Source organism: Chaetodon trifascialis, chromosome 22, assembly GCF_039877785.1.
Source record: "Chaetodon trifascialis isolate fChaTrf1 chromosome 22, fChaTrf1.hap1, whole genome shotgun sequence".
In the NCBI taxonomy this organism is placed as follows: domain Eukaryota; kingdom Metazoa; phylum Chordata; class Actinopteri; order Chaetodontiformes; family Chaetodontidae; genus Chaetodon; species Chaetodon trifascialis.
The window spans coordinates 16,419,033-16,446,500 of NC_092077.1; the positions used below are offsets into that span (position 1 = coordinate 16,419,033).

The 27,468-nt window shown below is 45.3% G+C and overlaps 1 protein-coding gene across 1 annotated transcript in view; it reads right to left on the reverse strand.

The window, feature by feature from the left end:
* Nucleotides 1–26,402, reverse strand: part of ptn (pleiotrophin) — a 39,888-nt gene extending 13,486 nt beyond the window's left edge. The window contains exon 1 of the mRNA XM_070991744.1: nt 26,128–26,402. Within this exon, the coding sequence (XP_070847845.1) occupies nt 26,128–26,297 (170 nt within the window). The 5' untranslated portion in view covers nt 26,298–26,402. The remainder of the gene's footprint in view (nt 1–26,127) is intronic.
* Nucleotides 26,403–27,468: the final 1,066 nt, after the last annotated feature.

Consider the following 27,468-nt stretch of genomic DNA (forward strand, 5'->3'; position numbering starts at 1 on the left):
TGGATTCCAATATCAACATTTTGATTGTCTGCACTGCCTCTACACTGTCAGTCACGGCTGCATTTGCTGTCAGTCTCTGTGAAACCTTGTCACGAGGAGATAAAGCGTACCAAGTTTGATTTGATTTGTCAAAACTCTTGTTTCTCTGCGGCACCAAGTTTGAAGCAAGAAGAGAAGTTTAACTGATTCTAAGGGAGTCTATTAATAATGGTAATAGTGAAGTGAAGTCAACCGTCGCTCACAACATAAGATTGAGGCTGTGTTGTCTATTAACAGCCCATCCAATATCACTACTGATCACTGCTGGTGAGTGTTTTCATGAGTGGCTCCTTGCATGAGGATGCACATTATTCAACTGACTGACGCGATGCAACAACATGTGCAGTAAAGAAGAGCAATAATGCAGGTTTCAAAATGAACAAAAATGTCTTTTCCACGGTTATACAAGGAAGGAAATGCATGAAACATGTTTGTTACTCAATGAAAGGCTCTGTGTGTATCCTGTAACAGAGGATACAAACAGAAACTCCACAGGGCACCTTGAAAGGTTTTGGGTATTGGCCATATTTTCTCCATCAATGTCATTATAAGATTAAATGTTTCCTCTCTCTCACTCAAACACCCGCATGCCACAGCAGTCCCTGGCCTCCTGTTACCTCAGACAGAAATTACAGAGAGTTTCTCACAGTGACTTATACATATTTTAATCTGGAAGAAGAGAATCTGGTATCGGATTGGTGCTCTGAGTGGAGGTATGGGAATGTGTACAGGGAAGGAATAAGTAGGGTCATGGCATCCAACAACAGTATTCACATTTTTGACTTGTGTCGAGTCCAAACAGGCTTAGTGAATTCTACAATAACTGCCCAAGAAAAGATGAAATTTGCTGCAAGAAAGTGAGAAAAGCACAATGAGAAAAATGTCTCTTTAGTGTCTCTGTTTGCACCAAGCTGCTGACATTTTTTTTTAGCATTTAAATTTTAACGCTTTAATAAAAGCATTCCATATTACCAGAATCAGAATTTCCTTTATTGTCTGATCCTCCGGCAGGAAGCTGTTGCTGTCACTACCACCAGACTAATGCGCTGTGATGAAATTAGAGCAGAAAACCCACTCTTTCCCACTTCGCCTGCCCTTTTTTTCTTTTGTGGAGACATCCTCTTGTAGACGGCGCTCTCTGAGGGCCGAGGCAGCTTGAGACTGAAGCAATTAGGGAAATCACATACATTTATCATTTTTAATGAATCGCGAGCTGCGAGCCCCCTGCCCCATTGTGGAATGAACTTAGATTCCAAACTTTTCATTTCACTCAACTCATTTTTGTTTCATCCTGCACACGGCTGCAAACCTCACCGGGCGTATTTCAGAAGCAGGGCGTTTTGCACGTCTGATTTTGCTCAGATTTGGCTGATTTGGTCAGTTAACCTTCATATTTTTCCTTCTCTCATGCAAAAGCAAGTTTTGCAGCATCTGTTTTAATTGTGTTTATTGTTGATGTACAACTGGGAGTCTGCCCAGGGTGTTTTATTTTGAAAATTTACCGGATTCTCAGCACCGTTCCTGTGTCTGACGACAGAATGCGCCCAGTAAATTGCAGGCGTTGTCTAGAATGGCAGCGTTCAACTCGCCAAGTTACAGGAAAAACGTCAACTTACATAACATACGTGAAAGTAACACAGTTATTTTAACCCAAACCATGAATTTTGTCCTGCTTTGCAACATTAACCACGTGACAGCAAAGGTCCGGTACGCCTGTCTCTGGTACCGTCCAGCAGTCACATATGCTGTCGTTTAAGTGTGAGGACGTGCAGTCAGTCTCTGAAATTCAAATGAGGTATTCAAACCATAGGCTATATTTAATTATTGGATGTTATCGTAGTGTGTTTTACACAGGATTTAGCGTCTCCCAGCACTCATTATGAGCCTCGTGGTAGCGGCTGTAGTCAGCTGAGAAAAGTCGTCTGAATCCTTCACATGATTCTTTGGCCGTGACAGCGCAGAGAAAAACAGGTTTTGATGGAATACTTCAGACTCCCATCTCCCTTTTTTGTTTTTTAATGTTGACTCTTTTTAAGAGATTCCAAACTATTCATCTCCATAACCCAAAAAAGGGAAAAAAAATCACTGAATGCCAACTGTAAGAAGTGCATACAATGAGTTCTGAGAGAAAACCCAATGAAAGCTCCCCGATAAAGATCATTTTCCAACAGAAAGGCATTGTGGCCTTTCAAAAGATAAGAAAGCCTTTTCCTCCGCTCGTCACATGCGGAATGACGGGTTCTTGGTGCAGTGCAGACATAAAAGGAGCCCGGGTTGACGGCTTTGAATGAGCGCTCCATACAGTAGGTTAAAGAATTAAACTGAATTAACCAGCTCCCGCGGAGCCGGAGACTCCTCGGAGACGACAGGTTTCTCCTCCTCTCAGCGTCAATAAATTAAATTGAAGTCTCTCCCAACCATGTAGCTCCTATTTCCAGAGCATGACAGCACCTATAATGGATGACTGCGTGGATCGGAGCATTTGACTATCATTCAGCAGGCATGTGTGCTGCCGGTGTAAGGCTTTGATAAGAAGCGCTGGGGATTGCCAACTTAAAGGACGTCGCCTTGCGCTCCCCCATAAACGCTCTGCCCCTCTTTTACTCCAGTGCACACACAGTCAGATAGCTCGACACTTCGTGACGGGGAGAAGAGGAGCTTGAAAAAAAGAACTGACGTTTCTTCCTTTCAAGTCGTGGCCCACGGTTCCTCACTTCGCCGCTCAGACCCCCATCATTTGACTTGGAGCGGTGTTTTTCTGATTTCGGCTCAGTTCACCACGTCGACCTTCAGGGAGCTGCTGTTTTGCTTTGCGGGTTGTTTCGTCCTGTTTCTCTAACAGGGAATCAGACTTATTTCAGGGTCGATGCCAGACACGAGAGAAAAAGAGTCATCGATCATCGCTCAACTCGTCCCCAGATTCTAAGCCAGATATTTGATACAGGATATTGCCGTACCTGAGAGTTCAGTGAAGTGAAGCTCAAACAAACGTCTCAGTGTGTGAATATGCTGTAGCTGGCTCTAAAAGAGACGGCTCTCGTTGTGAAAATAAAGATGACATCAATTACAGAAGACATAACTTCAAAACTAGGAACGACTAGGAACGTGAAACCATGATCGTGTGTTCACATGTTGTTTTCTGGCCAGGTGTGTGAGAAATGTGTGTAATTGCAGATTTCCCAATTAGTTCTCAATTAATTATTTAGCCTGGAAAACAATGGTCATCAGGGTTTCTTACTTTATCCTCAAATTGCTTGTTTTGTTCAGCCGGCAGTCGAAAATGCAAAGATATGCAGCAAATTCTCACATCTGAGAAGCTGGAACTACAGGATGTTTGTGGGGTTTTGCTCGATAGATGACTGGAACAGTTCTAGTTAAATATAGAAATCCAGTCGAGTTCGAGCTTCGACGGGAACGGGAGAACTGAATGTTTGAAAACCTCACACCGTGGACGTCTCATGAGCCGGAACATCAGAAGCATCCAATGGCCAGTGAGGCTCATGAGCCGGTGAGAATTAGTCCTATCAAACCCTCAATTTGCCCCATTGATCCAGACCTGGCTGTGGGTTCCTGGCGAAAGGGATGGAGGAGGAAAGCCAATACTGGCCGCAAATCGATGGAGCATCAGTGATTCCTTGTGTGCTCCAGCGAATAAACACAAGACGCTCCACCGCTCTGGAACGCTCTCTCTCCTCTGTCTCATTAGGGCTGACGTAATCCCTGCCGCGGACACGAAGGAGATTCTGTTTGTACATCAGGTCCTTCCTCCTGATGGCAGGAGGCAGTGGAGTCGACAGCGCAGGAATAAAGGAGAGCGCAGTTAAATGAATCAGCTGTAAGGCCAAAGAAAAGGTGAATTACTTCGGTTATTATGTGCACTGGCTGGACAAAAAAGATTTCCGTCATTGTCGTCGTGTGAAGAATGGATTTTGGTTTCTTCCATTTCAACCATTAACCTCTCAGAATCCAGTTCTTCATCAGAGGACTTGTCTACATGAATAAGAGGAGCATGTAATTATGCAACAGCCCTCTGTGGTGTGTTAATGATGAACACAAATATTATCATAACACACGTATGCTTTTAATATCACTTAGCTGCGCATGAATTATACATGTTTTTTTTTAATAACTCTTTGCCCCCGGAGGTAACAAATCAAGGAAGGGAGTTTCCGACGGCAGCTCGCTCTGACTCTCACACAATACTTACAGTTGTGTCTTTATACAAGCGTTGAAATTAGTCCAGATGTGCCAATATTAAGACACACTTTAAGTTCATGTTCGAAAGCTGCAAACATTATTTAGAATGCACAAACATACATAACTAGTTTTAGTGGACACTTTAAAGTGTTTATACTCCTACATTTTAATAATAACAATAAAATGTGACTGTGAAAGAGCTCGTAGTGATGAACCTGCAGAGAATTATCAAGCAAATCCGCAGCCCGCCTCGGTTTTATGGAGGTTTATATCAAGTTTTAGCTCATTATTGAGCTGTCCGGCCTGCAGCTTTTACTCTTTTAGTTCACTCTCATCGCTCTCATTTATGGCCACAGCAGGCAGAGAGCACCAAACGTGCACAGTTAGCAACTAGCTGGTGAACAAAGTGGAGCGCTTAGCAGCCAGAGAGCCAGATGTTTCCCTCAGGAGCCGGTAGAGACCAAAAACAGAGCTACAAGAGACTCAAATTTGCCTGGAAAACAGCTACAAATGAAAGATAATGTTCTGTATGCTGATATGAACTTATGCACAGCCAATCATAAAGAGCCCTTGAATTGATTGCATCTCTGGTGATTAAAGTAAACATGTTAACACGCTGTTCTGCTTCACACGGCCTGTAACTGCCGCCGCACTCCAGCCAAACATGCTCCACGACGTGAGGCTGATCGACTGTACGCTGAACAACAGGCCGGCGAGCAGAAGACAACCCCGTGTGCACTTCATGCAGGGGAGAAAGTTGTGGATGGCAAAGACAAAACATGCTGCGATAAGCATGTTCTGTCTTTTGTCCCAGTTCTCCCCCCCAGCTTTTCCGTCTTTTCACAGCCACTTTCAGTTTTGGAGATAGAGTTCACACGAACGTGCAATCGGAAGGAAAGCCACAAGTCTTCCACCCACACTTCTCTTTCAAGTGCTAAACACTGGTCTCATGTGGAAAAAAACCACTCGGGTCACACAGGTCTATTATAAGTGCAAAAATGGACCTGAGCAAAGGGCTCTTCGCCTTTTCTTTGGTAAGCGTCTGACTCACAGGTCTTTGTCCCAGCATTAAGCACCAGCCCGGAGGAAAACGCAAGACACACACAGCCGAGGTAAGGACATAACAGTAACAGAAAATGAACCTCTGCTGAGGCAGGAGTTCATCAAACAGCAGCCACAGTCCATAAAACAGGCGAGAAGAAGCAACCTTTCCTGCTTCCTGACAGGCTTCAGCTCTCTCTGCCCCTGAGGTCAGATATGACATCACATGAGTCTGCTGTGCCTCAGCCCTTCAGCGCTTTAGCATCTTTTAGCTCATTGTTTTAGTTTTATGGCCCAAATTTTTACTATTTTGATGGACTTTAAACACTGTCATCAACTTTATGTCCAGCAGCAGGAGGCAGCTATTTTCACCAAAATAAAGCTCTGATAAACCCATTTTACACCATCTGCCCAGCACCACACTGCAAAAAGACAGAGTTAGCATCTAGCGGTGAGAGCTACTATAGAGGAATCCAAAAGGCAACTACAAGAGGAGTGAATATTGGTCTTTAGATCGATCTGCTGGCCAGACATCAAACTCAAATGAAAGCTTACATTTGCTTGACGTTTGAAGGGGCAATTCCTCGCTAACAGACCTTAACAGTTGGCCCCCAAGTGGCCAGAAGAATCCTTAATGCTGCTTTGGGAGTGCTCATTGATTGGAAGATTAACTAAACAGCAGCTCGAGGTCTCTGTTCTGCTGTTGGTCTGTTTAAAAAGAGGCTCAACTGAAGGTGTTTGGTGTGGTTTTAACAGAACACAAAGCTGGAGCAGGTGTAACATCAGCTGACAGGCCGTTCCATCCCTTAGGTGCATAAACGCTGAATGCCATCTCACCAGCCTCTGAAAATGCCCTCGGCACAAGGAGGAGATTTCCAGCTTGTGACCGGAGAGATCTGCTGGGATTGTAAACTGACAGCATGTCTAAATGTATTGTGGAGCCACACAGTGCATTGCTGCATCGTACTGCTTGTGCTTTATGTCGCAGCGACTCGCTTTTTTACTTTGAGGAAAGCCGTCACACAAAAACATCTCAGCTGGGCCGACGCCTGTCCTCTCTCTTGCGAAGCTGATGACACTTTCCTGGTAAATAAAGGCCAAATTACTGCAGAGACTCAATTTAAAAGCATCTCAGAAAAATGTCTTTGCTTGGAGGATCATTTCTGTTGCCGCTAAGATATTTAGAAAAACAGAAACAAAAGACTTTTTTTCTGTATGGTTCGGTTTGTTTATCTTTAGTTACAGAGAGAGAGAATACAGCACAACGTCCTTGGGAAAAGTCAGGCAGAAAAATTCACTTCTGAGCGGCTTTCCCATCTCAGGAGTTGTGATTCAGAAAAGCAGCGAACGCCTCACCTAGACACAGGGCATATTGAAAGGATTTATTTCGGAGTTTCTCGGCCCGTGTGTTCCTTGAGCGGAGCTTTTGAGAGATTCGAGCACAGATGAAATGAGAAGTGTATTGACTACAGGACAAAGGAGGGTCTTTGAAAGAGACAGACAAGCTGACGAGCATGTGAAGTCATACAACTCCAAGGCACAGCCACAAAAAACAGCAGGCGCGCAGCAGGAATGTGGATAAATAAATGTAAATCATGGAAGAGGAAGCTGCTCGCTGCAGTAACACCTCCGGGTTTGATGACGTCGGCCATTGAAGAAAAAGGAGTCATCTCTCACGGGGGGGCGTCGGACGCCTTAATTGAACTACGCCGCCATTTCTCATGTGTTCAGGTGCAGGTGATTAGAGGGAAATACGGCACATTTTCTGACTTGTGTTTTGTAAAGGTCAGACGGTGGGGGGGTGTGGAGAGGGTCCCTGCTATCTCTCAGAACAGCCCTGGAGGAGGCCCCAGGGAGTCGTGCTCCGGAACAAAAACAGCATGTGTGGCGCTGTGTGTGTGTGTGTGTGTGTGTGTGTGTGTGTGTGTGTGTGTGGTGTGTGTTTGAGGCCAAGCGCAGAAAACAGAGCTGGGTTTGAACAGAATGACGGCCTTGTTTAATGATAAAAACACAATATTAGGGACAAACAAAGGCTCAGTGAGAGCAACTGAGCTGAAACGGCTGAAATTGAAGACTTCAGTTTATGCATGAATGCCTCCATTACGCTGATCATATTATATCTACGCCTCCAAACACCCACGCCGTCACTTATCCTCCCACTCATCGCTGTGCGCCCTTTTACTTTATTACTAGCACTCACATGAGGACATTATGAGCCCCGTACTGTCACTGGTACATCAAACCCTATCAGTTACCCTCCTTTTTTAGGATTATAAGACTGCATTTCCACAAATGGCAGAAGTATTCTACTTTCTCCAAATCCACTCCCTGCCTGTCATTATGTCGCAGCCCATTCAGCTGCGTAATATTTTAGCCATCTTTTCACATGGAAAAAGGCTGCACAAAGAGAGCCAAGGGGGCCACACAAGTGGATTAAACTTTCAATAAGGGCTTCTTTTCAGTGGATACAGGTTAGTAAAATACCAAAAAAAAATGCGTTTATAGCACCGGCTCAAGGGCTAAACATTTCAAAGAGATGAGAGAGCGTTCAACTTCAGGACGCCGTGAATGACGGCAGGCGGGTTTAAAAGATGGCCACTGTTTGCAGCCATTTTGAAGGTTTTGTCTCAGGGTTAACAAGTGGACCTGTCTTCAGTTTGGACACGGCACATTATGTTTATGTTTTGACTGATTCCTTTGACAAAATCTGTCACAGAAGTTTAAAAAGGCTGAAATCTGACACTCAGGGCCCTGGAGGGTCCCGAGTCGCCCTTGCTGGACTTTACTTTCATTAGATTCATTACACATTCGTTTAAATACCTTTAACATTAACGCTTAGATGGAGCAAATCCCCAAACCTACGATACCTGATTTATTTGGCCACTTGGGGGCAGCGGACACAATACAGTGTTAACAGTTACACATCCAGCTGTTATGGAGCGTCATTCATCTGGAGTCTAAGTCTAATATTCACTGCCTTTCATCTCTGTTTTTGGTCTCTACTAGCTCCCAAGGGAAATATCTGACACTTCAGCTGCTAAATGCTCCACTAGGTTCACCAGCTAGGCGCTAACTGTGTCTGTCTGCAGTGTGGTGCTGAGCAGGCCGTTTTTTGCTGGCCTGCTGTGGCTGGAAATGACGCCACTGGAGCGGCGAGAGTGGATCCAAACAGTCAATTTGCTGGCGGACAGCTAAACAATGAGCTCTGAGATTCAGGGGATGATTCTCTGGTTGTCATTTGATGTGATTTTTAATATAAAAATACTGATTAAAGCTTCTTTTAACATATTTGTTTGAGCACAACAGGGGCCTGAAGCTCATTTTTGGCCCTGTGTAGCAGGATAATGCTGCTGCTTTCCCACCTTATTGGCCATTTTTGTGTTAAAATGCAATAAATGATGCTAATATTTAAAAGTTGTAAGTTACATACAGTAGGAACTGTCGTGTAGTCCCACAGGCTGACATTAGGTTGGAGCTGCGACAGTCTTCTTAAGCGTATGGTTTCTCGTGTGCTAAATGTCAGAACGAGCAGGTTCACGGACTAAACGCTGCGGGACGCAGGCCTCGTGCATTTCAAGAATCGGCTGAAAAAAGGCGACGCAGCGTGAAGTTTGTGAGTCAGCAGGTTTGACCGCTTCAGCTCATGCTGATCCCGACGTGCTGTATTCATACAGCCGCCTAGTTTCATCTCGTCCATCCCTCTCAGTGCAGGGGGCCGAATCACCTGCGGACCTGCCCGGCCGCAGAGGACGCCTGTCCGCTGGCTCTCGTCCCTGCTCTTCCCTCAGTCTGGGAGCCCTGTGATTGCTAGAAATAGCTGTTCCGATTAAACCTGCTCTGTCTGGCTGCTGGACCTGTGCACCCCCCCGCCATCAGCCGCTGACCGCCCACAAACAGAGCCCCGTCCCTCAAGCCCTGCGCTGTTAGCATCAGCAGTCGCCGCCTACCCTCTCTCCTCTCCTGCCTGCTCTCCAAAGGCGCCAATTTGGAGGTGTCTGTCTAATTGAATAGGCAACGTTTATCTTTATGTGTGTGTGTTCCTCGCAGGAACCGGCTGAAAGCACCTTGAGTCACTTGTTCATTAAAGTATGCTGGATGAGAAAGCCTCTGCACACCGCGTGGGCAGCTTTGTCTGCCTTTTGATTAAGCCATCCTCCCTCCTTTTCCCTCCTCCATCATGTCTGCATCTCGCTCTCCCTTCCCGTCTCCACTCCTTATTCAAAGTATTTCGCCGCGGCATTCACGGGGAATTTGTATTTCTGTCCACTTCTGTCCGTTCGTATCTCTGCGTATTTAATTTTGCTTGTAAACAGGCTGTGGATTTTCATATTTGGAGTGGAACTGCAGTGGCAGCATATTAAAGAGCCCAAAAATCACAGCTTCCTTGAGAGTGGGAATGTGCTTAATGTGCTGTGGATTAAGGTAAATAATGCTGTAGCAGATATGCCTGCCAGTCATGACTCACTCATGAATAATACAGCAAAAATGTGAAATATGAATCGTTCTGATGTATGAAGTTCAACATAGTCACATGTTTGTTTGAAGGTTCATTTATACTATACAGATTCCCTCATCAATGCATGCACGCTGACGGAGCATTCACTAAGTTCCATACGTACATAATTAAGAAGAGTCAATTAGAAAGACATTAATTACTTGCTCCCTGCTGTTAAAGTGGTCCACAATCTGTCCTCGGAAATCAAGCGTTCGTCCCCAGTCGGGTTAATAATGGCTGTAAAAACTTTTCCAGGACAAAACTAGGCCTAATATGAGCGCTAACCACCCTTCCACAGCAGTCTTATTTCATAATGACTGTTTCTGTGGCTTTCACGCTTTTAACCACGAGGTAAAAAAAATAAATCACGACTGGCTCCTGCACTTTCAGTGGATCAGCCGCTTGAGGATTCTGTGCTTCGAGATTTGTCCATTCGTAAATTGAACACCTCTAATGCGCGGGAAATGGAAGCCGAGGTCCATTTGCATCTGCAGTTACAATAAATTTCAATGGTTTTTATGGCTTAAACAAGACAATGAACGTCCACAGAATCCATTCAAAGCAGAATCTACATCTGTGCCGTCCCTCTACGCGCTCAGTGTGCTTCAGACACTCACAGCTCTGCTAACTGCTTCTGTCTCGGTCCTAACGGGCAGCTCTCTGAGCTTACCAAGCTGACCGCCATGCAATAAACACAGTTCAAGACAGCGACATGTGGAAAGGTTTCTGACACACACTCAGCGCTCATAGACTCTGATGATGATCATCAGTGACATTTTAACTGCTGCTTTGTAAGATGCTGAGAGACTGTGTTTATTCACATGTGCATGGACAAAAGTACATGTAAACAACAGCTTTTAAAGACACATGCACTGGTTTTCATGTTGAATCCCCAAATTTGGTGCAGCTAAACACAAAATTTTGTGTTAAAATCACAAATTTTATTCTCATGGTTAAAATATTTAAATAGCAGCTCAAATCTTTTGTAGTAAATGCAACTAAACTCCAATTTTTGGAACGCTTTTAATTTGGTATGACTTTGCAATAAGCTTAACTTTTCTTTTTGTGTCCCAAAATGTGCCTCAGAATTTGTTTTAACACCCCAAATTGTTGTTTTTAACACTCAGTTTTGTAAATGTGCAGCAAAATTCCAAATTATATTGGTACAAAAACCCCCAATTTATCAGTAAAATTCACCACGTCACTCACACACACCACAAACTTCTACATAACATGCATAAAACATCTTTTTTGGTGTTTCTACCGTGTGCACCCTAAGAGATTTGTAACGTGTTATTATCTCACATTTTGTTAAAAAATAATTTGAGGCATTTGGGGGAATCCTGAAATCATGACTGAACTGAACACAGGAATAATCGGATTTGGGAGGCCCCCGGTTGTGAGTGTGGGACAATAAGAAGCCACATGTTTTCCTCGTGGAGGCTCATTTGAATAATAATGACAGCAAGCTGAAAGCTCGATACACTCGATCCGGCTCCGGACTCCATATCGTGTACCACACGCCGGAGACGGCATATTGCTCATCCTCTGGATTGAAACATGATTCCAGTCTGAGATAACCTACATCCACCGCCTACGCGCACGCCAACATTTCCCCACAGAGGTTTACCACCCACCTCCCCCAAACCAGGCGTCACACTGCGAGGCCGAGCAGGAGCACAGCTACAGCTGCAGGTGGAGAGATAAAGCCTTCGGTTACCTGTAATCCCACACCAGCTTCTCACACACGGCGTTATGGCCACAGCGGCGCGAAGCCCAGACTGAGAACATGCGCTGTAAGAGCCGCGTGCACTACTATGACAAGCAGTCTGTGATATGCTGCACTTCACTTCCCACTTCTTTTTTTTCTCACATTTACTCCTGAAGTTCGAGCTTTTTTCTCCCCCAAGAAAATCCAAAGAACTACGGCAGCAGACGGCTGCTGTCTGGAGCTGGAAATCTATGCTTTTATGAGCCGAGAGTGGGCCGAAGAGAAAAATTTATTTATACGCAAATGTCACTGATTATTACTTAGCAGGCACGCAGACTGCAAGGAGTTCTGTTTATCTCACCCACTGAGTTATTAGACTTACATTAGAGTACAAATTTGCATATGTTCTCATTCAGAAGTGAGGCTGAGCAGTACAAATATCTTTAAAATGACAACAGTCACGACTTTGTGCGCAAGTTGATGAGGCAAATATGAAATCCATATGAGGGCTTGACCTTGAAAATGTGGCACGTGATAGAATTTAGAGTGACACTGGAAATGTGCTCAGCTTCAATAGAAGAAGGAAAAAATAAGCAGCCACACAAGCCAGATGTTTCTGTCAGTGTGACATCTGCAGGCTGAAGGAAAGGCTGCTCTGCAGTGTCACGCCCACGTGCGCTACAGATCTCTGTCAATTAAAACCAGCCACCACTCTGCACTTATTAAAGTACAATGGAGCCTCAAGGTCAGCGGCTGGAAATGCACAAGTGTCAAGGAGCCGTGGACGGAGAGACATGCGCTGCTCTCTGCACTCAGAGCACAACATAACCTGCGTCATTTGGTGGATATTTTTATCCAAAACGCATTACAGCACAGTGCCAGCGAGACTGTGCCAGACAGAGCGATTAAACAGGTTTATGCATCATGTTTGTGCACGGAAACGTTAGAAGAATGTGAGGCAGGGGCTCGTTTCGTTACCTACGATGTGCTGCCGTTTGTGTCAAATTCACAGACGTTGTAATCAACTTTTCCGCGTTTATTTTCATTAGTTTTGCTCTGTTTTATCATCCAGAGAGTATTGCTAGCACGTTGCGCAGCGCTGCATGCGAGCTGAGAGAGAAGATGTGAGTGAGGCTGTCAAAGGATTCATTAATGCTCCCCTCCCGCCTCCCCTCGCTCTCTGCCTGCAGATCTCATCCTGCATCTTGAAGGGAAGCCGTGGTGACAGTGGCGCCAACATTAGCTTGCAAGGCATGCTAAGCCGCGCTGTCACCGAGACGTGCTCGAGACGAGAAGTTCTGACTGTCTGACATCGACGCAAGACAATAACCGAGAAAGTGTGGGCAGATCGTGTTTACTCACTTTGGCAAAACAAATTGTGCTGGACAGTTTGACAGCTGTTCCCACCATTTCACGGAGATGTAATATTGTGTTTACAGTATTAGTGTCACATACGTAGGTACTGCAGAATGCATACAGTACATGCTGTTCATATTTACCTTCACATTTAAAGTAGTGCTCTCCTGAGCCCACAGACTGTGAATCACAGGCGCTTTCATGCCCTTCTTTATGTCTTCTTGAAATAGATCTTAAAGGTGCACTTGTATATGGTCTCTAATGTGGAATAACAAAGATCCAGCATGGTTTCTTTGTCTCCTGAAGCACCGCGGCCCTGTTGGTTCCCCTGTAGCCTGCGTGGCAGTGGAACAAAGCTTGACTGCAGATTACGAGAGCCTCACAAAGGCAAACAGTTGTACATTTCCCTCCAGGCTGAGGCTCACCTCAGATCACACAGCAGCACCGGAGAGAAATACAGTTCAGCATCTACGAGACGCATGTCACACACCCCTCGACCAGTCGAGCCCCCCCCCCTTCCCGGCTAAAAAAAGCCTATTGATTTTAAAATAATAATAATCGTCGGTCCCCACAGCCCTTTGAGTCGCAGCATTACCTCGATATCCGTCCAATTTCAGGGATGACTGCCACCGAGCGAGTTTCGGCCTTTGAATCACCAACCTGTGCGATTCGGTAGGTGGGAGGCAATCATCAGTGGTCGTTTTCAACTGTTTTCTCCCAAGGACACCAGTTGGCATATGCAGATTCCCTGTCAGCTCGTGCACACACATCCAAACCTCCTGTTCGATTCCATCTCCAGTTGGCTGAAATGTTTGGCTGATTAATATTCGCTCGCACGCTGCTCCCAGGTGGACGACCCGCAGAGAGACGGGAGCTTTAGGTGCGCCGCTCAATAACGGTGTTTCTCTGCTGCTTTGGTTGGGGATTTGTTTCTCTCTGCAGTTTTTCTCCTCAAATGCCCCCAGCAGCCTGTCTGAAACTCAAAGATAGCTGGACAGAGTTGAGGTGAAGTTGTTTTTTTTGTCCTTCCCAATATTATTCGCACAATTTGTGGCTGAATACGGAACATGCCAAATGGATTTTACTTCCTCATGAGATGAAATAATGAATAATTTTCCAGCTCTTTCACCTTTTTCTATGAATGAAATGGCTCGGGATGTGAAAGCGAGGAGGAAAAACTTTGAATAACTAACTTACATCGTTAATTTAAAGGTCTGAATCTCATTGGTCTGTAATTAACCGAAAGAAATCTGTCAATATGGTGAAAAAAGTTCACTTTTAAAGTTACTCATTTCAAGTATTCTCCTCTGGCTTGACAAAAAAATAGCTAGCTGGTGAACACAGTGGAGCCTTTAGCAGCTAAAGAGCCAGATGTTTCCTTCACAAGCTGGTGGAGACCAAAGCGGAGCTAAAAGAGCGTGGACACTGGACTTCAATGCGGCTCTGTCTGCTGAGTGCAAACACATATTAAATTTACAGCTCTTTCACCTTTTTCTATGAATCAAATGAACTTAAATCGTTCATTTAAACGCCTGAATCTTATTGGTCTGTAATTAACTGAAGGAAATCTGTCAAAGGAAAGTTCACCTTTAAAGTTACTCATTTGAAGTGTCCTACTTTGGCTTGTTTTGACACATTTCCCTCCAGAAGCAGGTGAATGGGCACCAGAAATGAGTGTTTTGACTCCATTCTCGCTGCGAAACCTGTCACAGTTTGAGTAAGAATGAATCTGAAAGCCACGTGTTAGACTGTGAGTAAAGACCGCCATTTGTTCCTTTCTGCAGGTTCACGCCTGTGAAAAAAGAGGCTGTAAAGTTGCACAGCTCCACCGGCGAAGGGTCAAACCTGACAAATAAATCAGCGGTCACTCAGTTTGAGCATATTCACACTGTTGTCTTTATCTCCTCCACACCTCCCCTTTGATCACTAAATCATTTCTTCATTTCTTTTACAGCAGTAGGTGGGTGTCTGAAATAAGATTTTAGTGCTAAATGATGATTAGAATTTCCCACTTCAATTCTCCACATGAAGGGGAAAAAAAGCAGCTTATTTCTGATGACTCAACCACGGAAAATAATCACACCTATTCAGTGAAGTCTATTTTTCTTCTTAATGTGGGGCAGGAATTGGAAGCAGGAGACTTTGTTTTGATGGTGAGATTGGTTTCTTTTGATTTAACTGTCAGCAGAGGGCTCTCATGATCTATCCACAATGGCCCTGACCTCTCATCTGCACTCTGTTGGAGTAACTGTATTTAATGACACCCACCATCAATGTCCTTTCATGGCAATATTGAGCAGAGCTTTTCTCTGCCGCTCGCTCTGTTTTTCTACCTCAAATAATGGCGGAGATGGCTTTAGCGTTTACCTTACTTCACTGTCAAACACTGTGTGCCTCTTTGTGTCCTGCTGCTCGATGTCCCATTGATCCCCTCGCAGCGATTCTCCTGTTTGTACTGGACGAAATGATATCCATGCCCCTCACACCTTCTTCGCTCTGACATCTGGTGAAGGTGTTCAAAAGCCTTTTCTTTTTCCCGTGTGGCTGTCATATCGAGAGGATGACCTCATCAGCTACACACTGGCCTCTACTGGGTGAAATAAGTTACAGCCTGAAGAAAGGGAGGCAGGGAAAGGCTGGAGGTGGTTTTGGGGGAGATAATTTCAAACGGTTTTTGTAGATGGAAGATGTCAGCCGCATTAGGGGTTCATGTTCATGTTGATGTGTAGTTTTGGAGCATGCAGCAGCGCTGAAATGAGAGTTTCTCCACTATTCCTTGTGAACCCGCGTGTCTTCTCATCTCCCCAAAACACTCTTTTGGCAGGCTTTGAATTACCTGCTCTCATCCCTGCCTAAATTGTTCAAATATGTTAGAAGTTGATCAAACAGAAAGGCTTTCGGAGCGCACGGCCGACAGAGCTTCCCCTGTGGGCTGTTGGGGATCAGACATGAAAACAGGGAAAGAACAAAGGCTTGTCGGGACTGTTAAAGACGCCTGGACCATAGCAGCCCATCAAAATTCATTCAGTGAAACCAGCATGAAATACCCGCCAACTGCAAGAACCTCTCAAACATGTCAAAGCTCCACTTCTGTCTCTCAGAAAATATGGTGTCAAAGCAGAGAGATACTTGCATTTAAGACACACAGCCTTCGCTTCTCTTGCTCTTTGTCGCAAAAACATAAACCACTAAATACATTCTCATGGTAAACCATTTCCTTATTAAAGACATTTAACTGATTTGTGTGTTTTGAATTAGCTAAAGCTGCAATAAGCAATATTTGTCATTTTAAGAACAGGTCAAACGAGAACATGTAAGATGAAAGGGGTTGCTTGGAGTGACAAACCAAGCTGGGGCTGAAAAATGTGGAGCAGTGTCAAAAACTGCAGTTCCTCAAATGGCCACTAGAGGCTGGCTCCGTAAATTAATCCCTGTAGACCCCCATATTAAAAATATGGGCCAAAGTCAGGGCAGAAATAAACATGTTTACAGCTAATTTCCCTGTTCATGACGACTGTATGAGGGTGACTTATTATATAACTCACTCGTTTAAATCATATTAAAGCTTAAATGTATGCATGATTATGGGTATGGCTGCTCGGAGTGACAGCTAGCCGCTAGGCTAGCAGCCAGGCTTCATTGGGGCCACCTCAGCTCCACCTCTTTGACCATTTTATGGATTACTGGGAGTTTGGCAGAGTCAGGCGTCAATGGCTTTTCATCATCAGTGATGTCACAGAGATGAGGTCCATGTTTTATACAGTTTATGTGACAAACGACTTATCACCACACTCTGCTGTTGCCTTCTTTAAGCTAGTTTTGGTTTTACAGCCCGTTACTCCACTGTTTTAATGCAACATTCTTGCATTAATCAGCGTCATTTCCAGCTACATTCAGGCCAAAAATTTGATCAGTCCACTGTACACCACATGCCCAGCATCAAGCAGCACACAGACAAAGTTAGCAACTAGCTGGTGAACATAGTGTAGCATTTAGCAGCTAAAGAGCCAGATGTGTCTGGTCACTGTTTGCTAACACGTTAGCCAGCTTGTTTTGCTACGGTCTTAAACTCAACTTCCTGCTCTTGAATTCTCGCATGCGATCATTTACATATGTATTTTGTATTATTTATGTTTTTCTTTTCTTCTTTGTTACATGGAATACGCGGATCAGGTAAAACCATCCATCAAAAGAGAAGCTGTAAAGAAGCAGAGGAGAAATAAGATGGAAGGGCTACAACTCGTTATCTGGATATATCCTCATATTGTGTACAGTCTCTGTGCTTAGGGTATAATAACCTGTTCCTCTTGTTTCTCAGTGAAAAATGTGAAGAACATTTCTGGTTGAAACCCTCCAACGACAAAGAAAGACTGCTATTTTTAACTTGTTTACTCCAGTTTGCAATGATAGTGTCACTCAGCTCCTACTCTGCCAGGGCCTGTGCAACCCTCAATGAATCAAACATAGCTTGCGACGCACTATATTCCAGGAGCCAGTGACAGTCTTATTTCCAGCCATCGAGGAAGCAGGGGAAAGTTATTTACTGAGAATGGTGGACAGAGGGAGATTGGACATCCCAGATCTGTCAAGGACACGACTTTTGGCCGAAGCAAATCCTTCACTTTTATTGCATTGTCTTTGGGGCCATTTGGCACGAGGAGATGGAATTGGGAGGCTAACATGGCGCATTGCTTTCATCTAGCACTGTCTTCTACTGCTAAGTTTCCTGGACGGAGACAAAGTCCAGTCTATAACCTGTGGAGTCCAATTCCTCATAGCGTGTGGCCTTGCTCTCTGGAGCGAAATGCTGATCTGAGACTAACATTCATTAGAACAATGGGTATCACAACATTGGAAAAAAAAAAGAAAAGAAAAAAAGAGCAAACAATTTAAGCAATCAGCTATAAAACATCTCTGATGCCACCTGGCTGAATGCTAATTGAACACCTGTTTTCCTCCTCACAAATCTTGCCTTCACACCAGACTTAATAAGCATATAAATAACTTTTTTATATGAAATGTTCTTGACTGGAGAAGAGAAAACTAAAAAAAGAAATGGCAGTAATTGGCATGTAACCTGGAGGTAACCAAACAGTGCGTGTGTGTGTTGTTCTGTCTGCGTGTTTGACAGAGAGTTGGAGTTTTAAGTGGAGAGCAGTCACCGAGGACGGCACGTGCATCACCACAGAGATCCACCGCCTGAGGTCCTCTGACGTCAGCTGCAGAGGCTGATGGGAATTCAATACACAGGATCAGCACTGCCTAATTTATTCCACGACAAAATGGGCTGCAGCTTGTTCCTCAGCAGCTCCACGGACGGCTGGGCCCCACGAACGTCGCCGAAATTCAGCTCAGGAGGTTTCTGCGCGTCACTTTGAATCTCCACTCGCTTATTTGTTAAGCAGCTGTAACAGGTGCAGAATAACAAAACAGCCTCTGAAGGCAACAGTGAGGCCAGTTCAACTGCCGCCTGCTGCAGTGGTGTTACAACACAGGACACTGAACAATCCAATATTCCAATAAGCCACATTCACTAAAGAGTGCTGAAACGTCTATTTTGACTGGAAAGGAAGCCACTGCGTGACGTTTCAAAATATGGCCCATTGTCCAACCTAGTCTCATTCCTCATGCACACATACACACACACACACACACACATGCAGTGCTTGCTGATGTCCACCTCACAGATCCGTCCCATTCACCACCGGCCTGCCTCTGCAGTGAGCCGTTTCCATCCATCAGCAGGACACACCCACCAGATTTCCTGTGTGCCCACTGCTGTCATTGTCTACATTCATCTGCACAAAACACTATTTGCTCCGGCTTTATTTACCAAACCATAAAATGTGGCAATGCTATATGTGGCACGATTTACAAATAAATAAGGGAGCCCATCTCGCTGCGTGGACACATCCAATCATTCCCGTCCAAAATGAAAACACAACTCAGAGCTGCGGCGTGAATGCCAGGAGCCCCTCGATGACACGGGCTGTGCTCAGCTGTGGGGTGGGTGCAGGGTTAAGGGGTAGAGGGGGGGTGTAAGGTGGGGGGGGTGGACAGCTCATGCCCACAGTCAGAGCTCACGGCATTAAACACGACCTTCCAGCTTGCCACTGAGCATTAGGACAGTCAGAGGAGACATGGAGTCCTCGTACAAACACTGCAGAGTGTGGCTGACACCAACTCTTTGACTTGCTTGCTAATGCGTGTCACACAAGCCAGCGCAGTCAAGGCCGCCTCACCCTGGGTGAAAAGAGCATCCAGGTGCCCCAAACTGACACACAGTCGATCCGATAACTCAGGCATGGAGTCGGTTCTCTCTGCAGCGTGCACGCAGCCGAAAGAGCTGCACGAGAAGCTCAAATTTGTAAACTAAAAGGTCGAAATGCAGCATTGCTTGCACGTAACTAATTAGTAAGGTTATTGACAAATAATATATCATGAAGACGGTTGATGAATTACGGGAAAAACCTGAATAAATTGGTGGAGAAATGCCCGTAACAAATTAATGCATACCAGAAAATAAGGATTATGCAATAAAGTTGACAAAAAGCCAATGTAGGAATAAAAAATCTGATCTAAGATATTAGATTTTGAACTTGAATACGCCGTCAAGATGGCCCACCGTGAAGGTACAAAGTAGTGGAAATTTGAAATGAAAGGTGATAGGTTATTAAATATCATATTATTAAAGTCAGTTAAAGCAGAAGTCTGACGGGGAACCTGCAGGGGTTCACTTCCTGGCAGCAGTGCTCGACCCCAGTTGGCAGTGTTGGTGAGGGATGAGGAAGCTGGTGAGGGATCGAGTCCTTGTCACAACGCTGATTTGTTCCTCTTGTTCACTCTCCAGCCTCCCCAAGCCGAGAGATAGAGCCATCAAGGATGGCGGTGCAGAGGGGACTGGGTGTTCAAATCAAGGCAGCCCTCTGATTTTCTCTATGTTCCTTGCTTGTTCCAGGTGGAGCCCCCGGGACAAGCTTTTGTGCTTTAAGACACTGTATGTTCTTCTGAGAGCACAGAGGTGGCCAGCTGCTGTCCAAGGACATCTGAAGGGGTGTTTCCACCTGTTTCTGTGCCCTTTTTCAGAGAGGAAATGGCAGAAATTGAGGTGGAATAGCTGGAAGGTGAAAGACACTTCGACGTGTGGCACTTGCTTCTTCTACTGCATTAACGCCATGCTGCCGCTCACTGTTCTACTGTATGCCTCCAGTCTGTCAACAAGAGCGCAGTGTTGGGAGGAGGCACAGAACTGCAACATCCCTGGTTCGAGTCCAGAGGGGGCCCTTGTCTCACGTCACCTCCCTCTCTGTTAACCATAAAGGCTGATTAGTGGGTACATTTGTCCCAAGAGACAAATCTGTTCATTAAAAAACACCAACATCTTCTGAGGTGGGACGCAGCGGTGAAATGCCTTCATGTATCACAGTTACTCATGCTCCATTAATCATATAATCTCGTCATGTCTTCATGAATATTTTCACGTTAATGTAGTCAAAGCGTATGTGCGGCCATTTACATTTTTGCAGAGTTTTAATGAAAACGTGGCTCCTTCTGGGAACGCTGGGATCGTTCGGTGATAAACTGTTGGGAGGGGACGGTGGCGGGCGTGTGAAGAGCGAATGTCTCAAGGGTAGAGAGACGCCCCTAACGCCCACAATGCATCAGGCTGAAGAGGGCGTCAACCGAGAACCACTCAGAGTACTAAACAGAGCGAGTTCACATTGTGTTTTTGCCTTCCCTCTCCCAGGACGCTGCCTTGTACTGTACTGTCCTCGTCGTGTACCGAACAGCATGTGAACTGTTGCTTTACTAGCCCCGCTAACAACTCTAAACCCCAGCCGAGACAGAGGGCAAGGCCGCAGCCCTGGCCTGGTGTTTGTGGTCAGATGGAATGTGAACTCCGGGTGAGAAAAAAGAGGGGAAGTAATAATGAGGCATCCCCCCTCTGCTGGTTGTTTGTTTGGACAGACCGGCTGTCTCACAGCACAAGCTGTGGATGGAATACTAATGGATATGACTAATGATTCTCTCTCGCCTCTCTCCCGATTCCCTCCTACTCGACTCTCCTCTCTCGCTCCTCCTTCTCCCCTCCCCGCCATGTGAATGAAAGTTTTAGCTCGCGTGTTACGGATTCAAAATGCATGATTCAGTCACAACTGCAGGGACAGCTGTGACACGCACGTGCATTTCAAGGTATTTAGGACAAATAAATAATGCCTGACACGTTTTCTCCCTCGGGGCTTTGTTGAACACACCCCCACCCTTGGTGATCTGGGGTTCTAATCACATATTGGTGGGTGGACATAACACCATCCTTGGTTTTTGCAGCCATAGAGTGGGCCTGTCTAATCCTCTGCACATCCATCTGAGGTGTTTAGCTTTCCAAATCATACCTTCTCCAGAAAGTGGTGCCTTGGGGGAGGAACAGGAAGACATCCCAGAGTTGCAGAAACTCTCAACTGGGCCAGATTAAAACCTGCTGAGATTCAAACAAGGATTAGACACCCCCTTTGGCATTAGGAGGCTGTATAAACTGTTTAAAATTATTTTGGTATTAAGTGTTGAAGATTCGGCCTTTAAGCAGCCTGGTAACCACTGTTTGGCCTAATAAAAAGAGCTGCAAGAGCGAAAAGGAAGAGATTTTCTGTCCTAAACGTATCGTTTCACTGAATTAGTTGGAGGGAGTCAGGTTAAAGAAATTGGATGTCCCTTTCATGTGATCACTGCATTTAAAATAGAATTGAATTTCATGATAAACTGTGCAAAGCCTTCGGATAAGAGAAGTTTGTCACCGCAGCACAACATTACCATTAGCAATCCAATTAGCAGTGGGATTGGAATGGAGACACTAAGTGGGAGACGGTGTTCCACAGTACGGCTCACGATCAATTTAACTTTCCATTCGACACCAGTGGCCACATCACAACAAATCCCAGCATCCCTGTGAGTATGAGCAGTCTGCCGCCGTGCATCTGAGCGCCGTCGGCCTCCGTTTACAACCTACACACTCTTTACATCTCGCAAGAATCAAGCTCTCTCTGTAGAACTGATTATTATATTGCTAATAACTCTGGCGGCCAGGTCGAATCCACTCCTGGCTACGGAGCAGCCGAAGAGCGGCTCTAAATAAAACGAGATTGCATTGATTGAGACAATAGATTACAGCATTTAGGCGAAGCTTTGGCAGCATATTGGCTGCATGTTATTTAATAGTCCCCTCAGGTTTTACCTCTGGGCCATTTAGCAAGGTTCTGCATTGGGGAGAAAGTTTTCCGAGTCGATAATGTGCCTTACTTTTATTTCTGCTGCACCTGTTATCAGAGAGAAAAGGACTAAAGGAAGGATGATCAATTAAAAAACATTTCCATGAGCAATTACCACTGCATTCACATAACGCTAATATCCAAATGTCTCCAATAGGCTCTTGTTTTTCTTTTTAATTTCAATACAACTGAAGTAGCCCCGTTGGCCCAACTCTCCTCTTTGTCTCCAGCTTTCTCCTTTTTCCTCTGATGACATGGTGCGTGAGAGAGACAAGATCATGCCTCAGTTCATTAGAGGAATACAAACACTACCCACTCCCCTGTGCTTCACACTCTGAAGCCTGTACACACACAAACTAGGGCTGAGGGAGCGCCCTCGGGACCTGTATTCCCTGTATGACATTTGTTAAAGATACTGAACTACTGCTCCTACTTCACCGCTGCCATCAACCTCATTTTCAGCAGCAAAAGTAACATCTCTGTGCAGCTCAACGGGAAACCAAACTGCACCATCAGGAAGTTAGTGACTATCTGGAGAACGTAGTGCAGCATCTCGCAGCTAAATAGCTGGATATTTCCCTCAGGAGTTGTTGAGATGTTGTCTTTCAGAGAACTAAAGGAGAATGAATATTGGACTTGCATGCATCAGTTGGACAGCGCCAAACGAATGCTAATGCTCTCCCTGTCTTCTTCTTGTGTGGATAAACTGTTTGCTAGCATTATAGGCTGATAATGTGACATTGACTACGTCTGCATGTACAAAACACTCCGTGCATACACAAGCGGCCAAAAATCAATCAGTCCTGGTTTAACGTCTTTGCTGACTATTTTTGAATCAGTGCAATGCGGCTGGATAACGTTTGATGAAACAGGCAGCCGCTGATTCATACTAATTCCAATACAGTCACGTTACATGAAGCATTTCATTAAATTAGATTAATCACAGAGCTGCCTTTGCAATACTCTCATAATGGATGCCTCCAACATGGCCTTGCCAAATGATTAATGATGATGATGATTTGCAGCAAAGGGGATAAAACTTGCAAAAGCACTGATTTGGTCTTTTAAATCTTAATGTGCCACAAATCAACAGTGAAATCAAATCAAAAACATACAGTTAAATGTTGTCCAGCCTTCCGCTGCTGTATGTATCCTGCCTGCAGCCCGGCGGCCTTTGCCCTTTCTTCTTTCAGTCACCTACTGGCAGGCCTGGGGACAGTTTGTGTGCGGTTGTGCATATGTCTGTGAGTTTGTGTGGGCGGCCGTGTGACTGGGCAGGACACTAATGAGCGGATTGATTACAGTGGAAAGCCTCGGGTTATCATTAGCTCTCCGAGGATCAAACACCAGATCAAGCCGACAGCAGGGTGGGGAGACGCAGGCCGCGATTAGATATTTGTTTTTCCACAGGAAAAGTAGAAAATCCTCATACATTTACGGAAGGAAAGAAATGAGCGCCTTCTCAAAGCCGCAAAGCTCTGATCAAAACGCGTCTGAGGGTTTCACAGTGTGCCTCGGCACTTACACATTAATACAAACCCTGACTCGTGTGTAGAAATTCATCCACAGAAAGGCATTAGTAGCCCCATCAGTGGACTCCCTCAGACAATGGGGACCAACACCACACAAGAGGAACACTCTCTCATCGCCGGCTTAGAGGTTCTGCAGACGGCTTTGATTGTCTCGTCCTTGCCTGTAATGAGATAGCTGCTCACTTGACGTCTCCATGAGAACGTCTGCGTTTCCACATGACAATTAACCCAACAGCCTCGGGTGCCGGTCCCCTCGCGGTCCCCACTCGTCTCCACAGCTGAATAAAAGATTAGGTGAGATTTCAGTGGCAAGCTCAGGTGCTTTAATTGTGAGCGCCTCTGTGTAGCCTGAGGAACTGTAGTTAAAGGGTAATTCCACTTAAACGCAGCTATTTTTACAGTATTGGACATTATTTTTCATCGATTATTGAACGCTATACTCTGTCCTGACCTTGGGACACAACATCTTTGTAAAAAATAAATGCGAGAGGGAAAGAACGGGTGATCACTGACATTGTGTTGCATTATGGGACCTGTAGGATCCAGTGTTTTTGGAGCTTGATCAGGATATTGGAGCTTCTGCTGCTCAAAATGTGCCACCTGTGAGTTAAAACCTGTGTGACTGTTTCTGCCTGACTTCTTTTAGCCCTTTTGGACAAATAGGAACGGTGGCCAGACAAAAAAAACAAAGCAAGTCGCGATACACCAGAATCCATCTGACTGCATCTTCTGCGCTATGACGTCTATAGCTGGATGCAATGAAGGATAGCTCCTTGACAGGCCTCTCTTCTGGCACCCCTCCCCTCCTTTTTTTCTTCTATTCCTCTCTTTATCCTGTCCTCCCTTTCTTTGGAGGCCCTCCGGACCCCATCAAGGCTCATTCTGTTCATCCCACATGTGAGGGGTCAGCGCGTACCCCACAAGAATAAACCAGCCACTCAATGTGAGGATCTTTGTGTATGTCCTCATCCCCCTACCCCTCTTTCTCCCTCTCTCTCACTTACTTGTGCCCTATAGACGAGAATTGGCTCCATTCACAGCCCTTCCCTCCCCCCTGGAGCGGGCTTCTCAGGGCCCTAACAGCGCAATTCTATGCCTTATTGCTCCAGCTCCTCCATGGAGAACAGTCTCGTCAAAGCATTTGTGAAGACACAGACGGAAATGAACTGGCTTTGTGCTGCTTAGTCTTGACATATAGGCCAGATCACGTGGTGAAGTCTGTGGGGCAAGCGTTTAACAAGAGAAAAGGGCAGAATGTGTAAAATGTCTCTTAAAGGGCCTCCAAGTGGCCATCTTGGAAGGAAAATGCCAGGATCTATTTAGAAATGAAGCAGTTTTATGAGTTTGGCCCTGCTGGCCGTCCTCCAGCTTAATCCACATTGTGTTCTGACTTCCTACGGACCAAAGCTGGTTTCTCAAGCTCATCTCCACCTCATGTTTAATCTCCCCCGGCTCTTTCATTAGGACCACACCATGTGTTGATTCTAAAGAAATGAAGCGGACACCTCATTTCGAGCAAGAATGAGCCGGGGAAGGCTTTTGTCTGCTGCAGGAATGCCCATAAGACAGAGAGGAGCACTGTTTGGTCTGACTCGGGTTGCTATACCAGTGCTGGAGAAAGCCATGGCAACGCAAGCAGAAGGTCTGCCGGACCACATAGCGCTGATACAATTCAGCTGCTCCGGGTTTGTCATTCCAGTCAGGCCTGACCCAAATTACGACATCCTGGGCAAAAGTGGCCCACTTCAACCAGCACGCATGCACAGACATACTTAATTGGGCTTGCGTATATTTGGCTGGTAGCGATAATAAACAAAACATATGGATGTTTGAAGTCTAATCACTGAGGAAACGGCCCTGTTAATGATTTAACACCACAGTCCGTAGCCCATGGCTGCTGGATTATTGGGACTTTTCGATTGTTTACCCAACATGTCTAAAAGCCACTTTCCCATCTGCGCTTATAATTCTCAGCATTTTAAGCTTAATAGTCTTTTATGTTTTCATATGTTTATTATCTGCTATCAACAGCCTCAGGGAAAAATCTGCTTAGAATGGGAAGAGCAACAAAGAAGCGATTAGGAGCATGTCTACAGAAACACTTTGGTAAAAAAAAAAAAAAAAGGAAAAATGCACAAATGCAAAACATTGTTTTGATCAACAGCGAAACTTCAGCTGAGTTTCTTTTGCAACTTTCCCCGAAGTTTTCCCATCGTGACATTTAAAAAACAGCGTGAGCACAGCGGGGGTTGGTACTGACAGCTCTGGAATCGCATAAATCCCACTCCCGACATTCACACACCACAAAGGAGAGAGAAAAAAGCATCAAAAGTGGACTTCCTATCGTCCACCACCGAGTCTGTCTGCACTGCTCAGCTCCAAACTTTTCTGCCTGCCCGGCTGCTCGAGTCACCGCCTCACCGTCACCTCACACCTGTCCCACAAAGGCCGTGTATCATGTGTGCACACAGGGTTTAAAGAAAATCCACTTACGTTGTTTTGGAGGTCTGGTAGTTGTATATCAGAGCTTGAAGAAGTTTCTCTAGACTCTTTTCATCTGCACCTCTGCCCCGCTGCCCTGCCTCTCCAATACTATTTCTCTTTGTGGGCTGAGCATACGATAGCTGTGTAGTTTTTTTTTTCTTTTTTTGTGTGTGTTGCATGGGGTGAGGGGAGGGTGATGGGGTGGGTGTTGAATGCTGGGTTTCCTGACTCGTGATCAGGAGCTCATTACCCGCAAGGTCACTCCAGGGACGCCCTGCCTGGCACTCACTGAGACACCGGAGAGAAGATGTGAGATGGACGATGAGAGTGTGAGAGAGAGAAAAGAGAGAGAGCAGTTAAGAGCCAAAGTGCCTGGGAGACCCGTGGGGACGAGGGGAAAGAGGCGAGACAGAGGAGAGAGGCGCAAATACACGTAAACAGAAAGAGAAGGGAGACGGTGAGAGACACTGATCCAAAAGGCAACAGAGAGGCAGATATTCACAACAAGAAAATGTGGCTGCAGGAGCCCACGGAGGGAGGAAGGTGGGAACAGCAGCCCAGTCAAACCACACAGAGTTACATAAAATATCTGGTTGATCCATGGAAAAGTGAGTCCGACCGCAGCAATCAATGGAATATTGATACGCACCAGCTGGGCACTGGATTGGTTTTTCAGCATTTTATATGGGCTGGAAAAAACATGCTGTCATGTGAATGACATCTGATCATGCCATGTTGTTGTACTGTCTTTGTGGTTGTCTAATGTTTTACAGTAGCTATATGTGTTGAGTTTTTTTAACTCTGCGTGATGACAGTGGATGGAGTTAAAGAAATCACTGCCCTTTCATGACAACAGAGATGAATATTTAGCCTGAAATTAGCAATTATTTCCACTGTTGATTCATCTGATCAATTCACAGATTAAACAATTTACTGTAGTTTAAAAATGTTTCAAAATGGAGAAAATTTTGCATCACAGTTTCCCAGCGCTCAAGCAAACACCTTTGCTCATTGCGTTCAACCACGCTGTGTGACAGCCGGCTCACAGCGTTAGCCTCTAGTAAGCCTACATTCAGGCTTGTTTGTCAGGAGTCTAAAGCAGTGATGGTGCGCTTTAGCCTTTAGTCCTTTATATCTACAGAGGGAGCAGGTCCTCTTCTACAAAACCTGCCAGGTTTCTACAGTCACCCAGAATGGACAAACCAATCTCTGACTCTAAACGAAGGATATTCAGTTGGTTTCAAGGTGCAACTTCACCACTAGATGTCACTAAATCTTACACACTGGACCATTATGGAATTTGAAATAGATCAATGCTGACTTTCAGTTTCAGACAGGACATGAACAGTG